Below are 8,825 nucleotides of genomic sequence, written 5' to 3'. Positions count from 1 at the left end.
CTGTTCTATACATGTGTGTCTCTTTTGCTGTCTCACATACAGAGTTATTGTTACCATCTTTCTAAATTCCATATATGTTAGTATACTGTATTGGTGTTTTTCTTTCTGGCTTACTTCACTCTGTATAATCGGCTCCAGTTTCATCCACCTCATTAGAACTGATTCAAATGTATTCTTTTTAATGGCTGAGTAATACTCCATTGTGTGTATGTACCACAGCTTTCTTATCCATTCATCTGCTGATGGACAGCTAGGTTGCCTCCATAAACAGTGCTGTGATGAACATTGGGGTACGTGTGTCTCTTTCAATTCTGGTTTCCTTGGTGTGTATGCCCAGCAGTGGGATTGCTGGGTCATAAGGCAGTTCTATTTCCAGTTTTTAAAGGAATCTCCACACTGTTCTCCATAGTGGCTATACTGGTTTGCATTCCCACCAACAGTGTAAGAGGGTTCCCTTTTCTCCACACCCTGGAGAAGACTCTTGAAAGTCCCCTGAACTGCAAGGAGACCCAACTAGTCCATCCTAAAGGAAATCAGTCCTAAATATTCATTGGAAGGACTGATGCTGAAGCTGAAACTCCCAATACTTTGGCCTCCCGATGCAAAGAACTGACTCATCTGAGAAGACCCTGATGCTGGGAAAGATTGAAGACAAGAGGAAAAGGGGACGACAGAGGGTGAGATGGTTGGATGGCATCACCGACTCAATGGACATGGGTTTGAGTAAGCTCTGGGAGTTGGTGATGGACAGGGAGGCCTGGTGTGCTGCAGTCCACGAGGTCGCAGAGTCAGACATGACTCAGTGACTGAACCGAGAACGGCAAAAGCAATCTCTTCTCTTTCTCTCTCTCCCCACTTTCCTGCCTCCCTTCACATGTGAGGACATAGTCAGGATGTGGCCATCTACAAGCCAGGAAGATTCCTCATCAGAAACCAAATCAGCCTGCACCTGGATATTGGAATTGCTAGCCGCCAGAACAGAAAATAAATCTGTTAAGCCACTCAGTTTATGGTACTTTAAAACAGCAGCCTGAACAGACTAATACACCCCAAAAGCTCCATATTATGTGGTTTCTGCTAACTCCTCTGACCTCATGTCTTCCTACTCTTCTCTTTGCTGGCTCAGCTTTAGTCACAGTGTCTTCTTTGGGTTTTTCAAACATACTAAGCATACTCAGGCTTCAAGGCCTTGGCACTTGAATTGGTGTAGACGGGTGGGCTTTGTGGGCAGGGAGTTGTCCGTAATGCCCCAGAATTTATAAGCAATGTTTTGTACCTGTGCAGTTTTAGGGACAGACTTTTTTCAGATTCTCAGTCTGAACACCAACACCCCGGCCTCCCCGCAATTAATCGCTCTGATCTCTCCCCGTCTTGTCCAGCTCTACACTGCTGCTGTGGATCTAGTGGAAACAGACTTGTTATCATCACTGCTTCTCAGCCAGCACATGAAGCCTCTCATGGCCCAGCTGGAGCCTACCTGTCAAGGTGTGTGTCCAGTTCTGCTGCTCTTCTGAGTGCAGCACACGCTCGTACACTTGTCTTTGCACTTGCAATCCCTCCTGCCTGGGATGCCCTCCCTCCCCACTCCCGCCTGAACTGCCACTCATCCTTTAGGCAACTGTTTAGAGGCAGTTCCGACACTGGCCTCCTCACCCAGCAGCCAGTCAGCCTTGCTTCCTCTGTGCCACCGTGTGCTCGGTCTCGCCTCCACTGAACGGCCCCTGGATGACAGGGCGTTGTTTACCTGAGCGTGTGTGAGGTGTGTGATGAGAATGTGTCCTGTGGTGCCTGAGGGCAGGGACTCTGCCTCTGACACCCCCAGGACCCCAGAGCTCCATGAACGAGTGAATTCCTCCTTGTCCCAGGCCACAAGGAGCCCCACCTTCTCTACTGTTATTCTTCAAGGCAGCAAGACATGACTTCATCAACATTTATTGGGTTTCTTTGATTGCCTCTGGTCTGGCTTCAGAAGGGCTCTCTGGGTTCCTCTGGCCTTGTTTCTGGGCTGCTGCAGCTGCAGTTTTTAAGGCTCTTTTTTGCTTCTTCAGCTTTTGAACCTCTTGGAAAACCTGGGGATAAGAGGGGACAGGATAAGCCTTTGTAATACTATGCAAAACTGCAGACTCGAAGCAGCTGGGGTGGGGAATGACTCGCTCAGATGGTCACCCCAGCCTTTCTCCGTGGACTTGGTCACCTGGGAGCCACAAGGCCTCAGGCCCAGCTCCATGCCTTGCTCAGACTCAGACGACCCCTCCCTCTGCTCTCTCTACCACAGTCCTGGAGTGGGGCCAACCAAATCAGCAGTTCTGAATCATACCCGAATGCACAGAGCCTTCTTGGTTGCCAAGCGTCGGTGGATTTTCCGGTGGTATGGAGGGGGAAAGGTGTACTCAATCCCCAGCTCCTTGCATGTCTTCTCAAAGACAGGATAGTTGGTTTTGCGGAGGTTTTTGAGCATCTTTTGCCTTTGGTCAAGGCTCATCAGCAGATAGCGCTTGTGGGCTTTGTCCTGTATAAGAATCGGTATTACTTTGAGTATTATGTAAATAAGTGGGTGCCACTTCACAGAAACAAAGCATGGTCATTTTACCATGGCACTGAAACAATCTTAGGCAAATGTCAGCGCAACTCTGAGCTAGGCAGTGTCATGCCCATTTCACAGATGGGAAAATAAAGGCTCAAAGATGTTAACTGATTCATTAAAGGTTTCAGAACTGTGCTGGGTCAGGAGCTTGTGTGAGATCAGTCTGGAATCCAAAGTCTGGTGGTCAGACTCCACATCTCATGCTCTTTCCCCTCCACCTACCCACTCAGCCTCTCCACAGCTCAGCACACTGTCAGCTGGGGTGGGAGGAGGGAAGGCCAAGGAAGACCCCTGCCCGCAGCGAAACACTGCTTCCTCAGTTGGGCTGGTGTTCCATACTCCAACTTTGAGCTCATGGAACAGCTCAACTAGCTTCAGGGAAGAGAGGTGCCAGGCATGGAGCCAGACCAGTTTGTGTTAACAACTGTGTGTTTATTAAAAATACCAGCAACTGCTTCATTACAGCAGCTCTGTGTCCGACACTGTGCTGAGATCTGGCAGACCGGTTAGGAATGTGGGTCTGGAGCAAGACCACCAAGTTTCAAGTCCCAGCACAGCATTTCCTAGTGGTATGCCTGCAGGGGTAACTGAATCATGCCACGCCTAGATTATTCTTCCATACTATGGGCTACAAAGAAGAGTATGAGGGTTAAATGAACTGGTGCACACAGAGTATTTAGTATGAGGCCTATAAATACTTTATAGGCCTCATGTTGGCTGCCATTATATTCATATGGTCCTTGCAATCCTCTCAGCAGGTACTAATTCGGTCCCCATTTGACAGACAGGAGAACCGAGGCTTGGACAGGTAACTTCCCCAGAGACCCACAGCTAGTCAAGTGGCGGTGGCAGAGCTGAGTTTTGAACCCAGGGCAATCTGACTCTACTCATGCACTCACCAACTACTGAGTGCCCCTGTGTGCCACACACTGTGCCCTTGCTCTGAAGTTTGTGCTCTTTTTGACCATTAACGACCCTCAGCCCGCCCTGTAAGGCTCCCTCGTCTCCTCCAGAGGCGAGGCGGGAGGGAAGTGTGTTTCCCATGGCAGCTGAGGGGCGGGTGCACTGCTGCTCTGGCCACCTGGCTTCTCAAGCTGCTTTTCCAGACCCGGAGCCCCTCAGTGCTCAGGCTCCTCTCCCCACAGCTACTGATGTTTAGCTCTGAGTGAGGCCCAAGGGTTACCTTGCGATGTTTCTGCATGTGTTCTTCATAACTGCGGATCTTGACAGTCAAGGCAACAACTGAAACCACAAACCACAGAGGATGAGAGACAGGCACAGAGGAAGGAAGGGCCAGACCTCGGTTATGTTTTAAGACCTCAAGGAATAACAATTACCAAAGCTCTTGTACAGCTCTCCACCATTCCCAGAGCAGTCTGAATTTTAAGAGCTCAAAAGACTTTGGAATATCTTGCCTTTAGAATGCAAAGCCTGAGGAAAGGAAGTTCCTTAATCTTATGAAGGTCTCATTGCCAAACCCCAAACCCCCAAATCAGCATTCTTAATGGTAAAACTTTAGAGCGTTCCTATTAAACTTAGTCTGGAATGCCTGCTCTCATGGTTACAGATTCAATACAGCCCAAGAGGTCCTTGCTAAGGCAATAACTGAAGGTTAACTGTCAAGGGTCTCCTCCTTGCCTCTTTCCCCCAGCTGCCATCCTTATCTCTGTGTTTCCACTAATGAGTTTTCAGAATTATCAGCTCCCATTCATCTCTTTAAGCCTCAGAACATCCTTCCTTCAGGTATCCTCTTGTTTGGCTCAAGTCTGTATTGCAGAGATAGGGACAAAGGCAAAAGCAGAAGATGGCCCCAAGGAGAGGCTGTCACTACAGAAGGCCCTTCCCGTATGCGGTACACTGTGTCCTGGGAGCACTGCAGAGTGCCGTGGGGACACTGGCCCTGACCACACGCCCTTTCACACCACCTTAGCTGCAGAGCACAGAGAGGAACAAGCTCCTTAGGAACGTCACCTGAGCTCAAACAGAGATATGACTACAGCACGGAGCTCAGAAAACCGAGTCCAGTGTTCCCTGGTTCTCCTTCCTGTCTCTCCCTTTATCAAGCCACATCTAATACCAGTGTATCTGCAGATGAGGGCCCTGAAGCAAGTACCAGCTAGCAGACTATCCTGTACCCCGACTCCCCAAGGGGCCCTCCGACCAACTTCGAGCCTCCAGGGAGCTGGTGTCCTTCGGGTTTTCCACGACCTTGCTCATCAACTGCTCTTTCTTGATTTTTAGCATTTCCTTCTGTTGAAGATAGAGAGGGAGAATCTGTGAGGTCTGCCACCTGCTAAGAACTAGCCCTCATGCCTCCAAGTACAGGGCTGCAGTCATAGCAACCAGGCCACAAGGCTCAGGGACTGATTTCACTCAGCTCATCAGGGTATGGCCTCTGGCCAATTGCATGGCTGTTCACATCTAGGTGAGCCTAAGGCCAATGCCACTGACAGAAGAATGTTGGATGAATGTTGCTCACTCATGCAGACATCAGATTTTTATTGAGTACCTACTGTTTGTCAGGTGCTAAGGGTACAACGAGGAACAAGCTGTACCCTTAGTCCTTGCCTTAGCCCTTACCCCTCAGTCTGGGGTACTGACAAGTGGATACAGCGTGACAGTGGGATAAGCACTTTGACTTGAGAAGCATGGGCTGGGGGGTACTACCAGGGTAGGAGGGAGTCTCCAGAGGAGGACAGAGAGAGGTCAAAGCCTGGCAAAGGCCACTCACCTTGTTGGCCATTTCCAAAGATATGAGTCTTTTCACAACATCATCAACCCTGTGGGAAAAAACCACAGCAGTGAGAGACAGGTGTGGAGGGAAAGGGGGAAGGGGAAGCAATGCTGTTTTCATTTTAGTTTGAAAAGCAAGAATGGTTAAAAATTTCTTTTACAACAGGAGTCTCTCTGGAAGTGGGGTGCCATTTCTCAGGAATTAAGTCAGCATGGATCTGATCTGCTAGGCTGAGAACATGCAATGATGTGGTAACAGAAAACTGGGGCTGTCAGCTCGAGTGTTCCAGGTTCACTGCAGGGAGGGCAAAAAGAGGATTTCCATTTTAGCTGGGATACGGCTCAGTCTGTCTTGAGACACTTCAGTTCTACAGTCATTGTTTCTTTCTCCTGTTACGCTGCACTGTGGGAGGGACTGGACAGACTGCCCAGCTCCCACTGCACAGAACAAGGGCTGAGCACAGGGGCCTGGTTTTGATGTCTTTCAGCCCTGATTCCCCTTAGAAGCTGTATGACACTGGGGAGTCTGATAATCTACAAAATGGGGACACCATGTCTTCCCTCACAGGATTGAGAGATGCAAGATTTCTACAAAGACCTGTGAGGCACAGTGCCTCCTTGGTATCTAATGGCAGAGGGTCTTTACCCAGAGCATAAAAACAGCAGGCAGGTATGCTCCATCTGGCTTGCCTGCCCACTCACTCTCACTAAGCCTGGGCTTCTCTGCCCTGTTTCACAGTTAAGCTTCAGATCCAGCAGGTATCTCCCTCGAAGCCCTCTCCTTGCCAATCCTCCCAGGGCTCTCTGCCTCATCAAAGAGATTTCGTCCTGCTTACTTCTCAATTCCAGGGACATTCTGGTAGTCCTTCAGCAGCGTGGAAGGGGGCGGGTCATCTTCTTGGCTTTGCTGGACTGTCAAGAGCAAGGATGGAAAACACCCAGAGTCAGCTCTCACTGCCCATCCTCCCGGACTTGGCTCTTCCCATCACCTCTGTCAGAGACATCCAGGGTCTCAAGCAAGGCACTGGTATCTCCGGGTTCAGTTTCTCCTCTGTAAATCCTGTGGACATCTGCCTTGATATTTCATGCCGGGAGTAGACAGCCTTTTCCAAGACCCTGTACTGTGCCTGTGCCTCTCACACACCTGTCTGGCTCTACAGTTATCAGATGTCCCGCTAGGATGGGTCCTCCTGTGGACGGACTGAGTTCAACTCCCTTTGAATCCCCCCAGTCTGGTCCTGTGGCTCAGCACAGAACAGGCACTCTACAAATACTCGCTGGCTGACCGCATGAATGAAATAAGGGGCTTACTTAAGGAGATGTCTGAAAGGTAAACACCAGACAGAGATCACAAGAAAGCCTCAGCCTTGGTGTGTGCCTGCAGGTGAGGGACAGACAAGGCAGAGATCAACTTGTCCTCTCCACTCTGACCCTGCTCTGCTATTACACTAATAATATTAAGCAAATAATATTAAGATCTAGTAAGAGAGATCTGAACAGCTATGCAGACTGCCTGGGAATGGGAAACCAGGCTCTCCACTTGGGAAGGGCGGACACATGCTGTATTTCAGGTAAGCCTCCGTAGTGTCAGCCCCTTGCCTCTCAATGGTTCATTTCCACTCACGCCCACTCTAAAAGCTCCTGCTCCCATCCTCCCCTCCTCCTGCCCTTCATGCAGGATCCAGGCCCACGACTTTGTTGCAAGATGAATGCGGGCTTCTTCGCAGGACCTCTGCACCATCACCCCTCCACCCCCGTCTCCGGGTGGCTCTAAGTAGCCACCTCAAGCCTTCCAGGCAATTGAATCTCTCTTCCGCCTCAAGTCGCATCCAGTTCCTACCTGGTTTCTGGGTGGCATATCCGCGGGCGGCATGGAGGACGAGACCTACGCAAAAAAAAAGCGGGGGGGGGCTGAGGTCCGTCTCCTTCAACAGTCCAGCCGTGATTCTGGTCTACGGCCGTCGCATTACCCTTCCTCTGTGCCGAACCGCCGCCTCATTTCTTCGGCACCGGGATGCCGCGTGTCTCTCCCACCTCACCTCACTTCTTCCCATCCACCACTTTTTCTCCTGCCGCTACACCGTCCCCGAGTAGCCTCTTTCCACTCATACCCTCCATCTCCTCCAAATCCTATTTCTCTACTCTCGCTGTCCGGCTTCTCAGCTCACCTCTAGGACTTGAGGGAAGGTCCCACTGGACGGAGAGAAGCTTGGCGCACCCTCCGCCCGGCAGCCCGAGGACTGAGGGCTGTGTCACCGCCTGGGTTCGAATCGAACTCAGCGCCCTCCACGCCGCCCTCAGCATGGTGACTTCTGGCCCCCAAGGGACCCGCGCCACGGCCGCGTCGTTTTCGCGGTACGGACTGGGTTACATGGGCGCCGCCATGTTGGCTCCGGCTCGACCAATCGAGTGCAGTTGCGAGACCGGAGCAGATGAGGACCGAGATGATGGATTGGCAGGTAGGCCTCCGTGATGACGGAGTTGGGTCAAGTGGAGAGGTCTGGTTAGCTGTAGCGCTCCAGTCCTCTTGCCTGGAAAGTCCCATGGACGGAGGAGCCTGGTAGGCTGCAGTCCATGGGATCGCTAAGAGACTTCACTTTCACTTTTCACATTCATGCATTGGAGAAGGAAATGGCAACCCACTCTAGTATTCTTGCCTGGAGAATCCCAGGGACAGGGGAGCCTGGTGGGCTGCCGTCTATGGGGTCGCACAGAGTCGGACACGACTGTAGCGACTTAGCAGCAGCAGCGCGAGACTGGTTGCCTGGCCCTGTTAGTGGCGTGCGGTGCTGTATCAACTCTAATGACACTTTTTCTTGATCATGCATCCTGCCCTTAATCCCACTACAGTTTCTTGACGAGTTATCCTAGGGGCTTCCTGTGGGGCTGTCAGTGGTCTTCTTCCCCCGACTTAGTATTTCCATCCTCTCTCTCCCTCTCCCTCCAGAGTGCAGGATGGGGCCCTTGTAAGAACTGCTGAGTTTCAGCCCCTCCTCTGGCAGTATTGCAGCGTGGTGACTGAGGTCGGCGATTTTGGACAGCTGGAATCCTAGCGCAGCTGTTTGCTGGCTGTGTCACTGTGGGCAAGTCACTCAACTTTTCTGGGCCCCAGTGTACTTACTCCATGATATGAGGGTGTTAATAACAGTATCTTTATTTAGGTTGTTAGAGGGTTAACTCAGACAGTTGTGTGCAAAGCACCAGGAATATAGTAAGTATTCCAGAAATATTAGTTTTGATATTTGTGAAATGAGGGATATAAGGACAAATGCCAGCTTCACAGGTGGCTAAGTGGTGAAGAATCTGCCTGCCGGAGTTGCAGGAGACAGATCCCCTGGAGGAGGAAATGACAACCCACTCCAGTATTCTTGCCTGGAGAAGCCCATGGACAGAGGAGCCTGGTGGGCTGCAGCCCATGGGGTCGCAAAGAGTCGGACACGACTGAGCCACTGAGCACGCAGGCATGGGCAGACGCCAATTAAAAGTAGGAAAAATATGCCTTAATTTC

At 50.9% G+C, this 8,825-nt stretch overlaps 1 protein-coding gene across 1 annotated transcript; it reads right to left on the bottom strand.

The window, feature by feature from the left end:
• Positions 1-1,916: 1,916 nt before the first annotated feature.
• MRPS15 (mitochondrial ribosomal protein S15) lies at positions 1,917-7,907 on the bottom strand. The gene is made up of 8 exons (XM_040231680.1): positions 7,486-7,907; positions 7,158-7,202; positions 6,154-6,229; positions 5,316-5,364; positions 4,750-4,834; positions 3,768-3,826; positions 2,318-2,509; positions 1,917-2,069 (listed from the first exon to the last, which is right to left on the bottom strand). The coding sequence occupies exons 1-8, from the start codon at positions 7,619-7,621 to the stop codon at positions 1,932-1,934; spliced, it is 780 nt and encodes a 259-aa protein (XP_040087614.1). The 5' UTR covers positions 7,622-7,907; the 3' UTR covers positions 1,917-1,931.
• Positions 7,908-8,825: the final 918 nt, after the last annotated feature.

This window comes from Oryx dammah, unplaced genomic scaffold (genome assembly GCF_014754425.2).
Source record: "Oryx dammah isolate SB20612 unplaced genomic scaffold, SCBI_Odam_1.1 HiC_scaffold_28, whole genome shotgun sequence".
In the NCBI taxonomy this organism is placed as follows: domain Eukaryota; kingdom Metazoa; phylum Chordata; class Mammalia; order Artiodactyla; family Bovidae; genus Oryx; species Oryx dammah.
The sequence above is the reverse complement of the archived record's forward strand: the minus strand, read 5'-3'. Positions and strand labels throughout refer to the sequence as shown.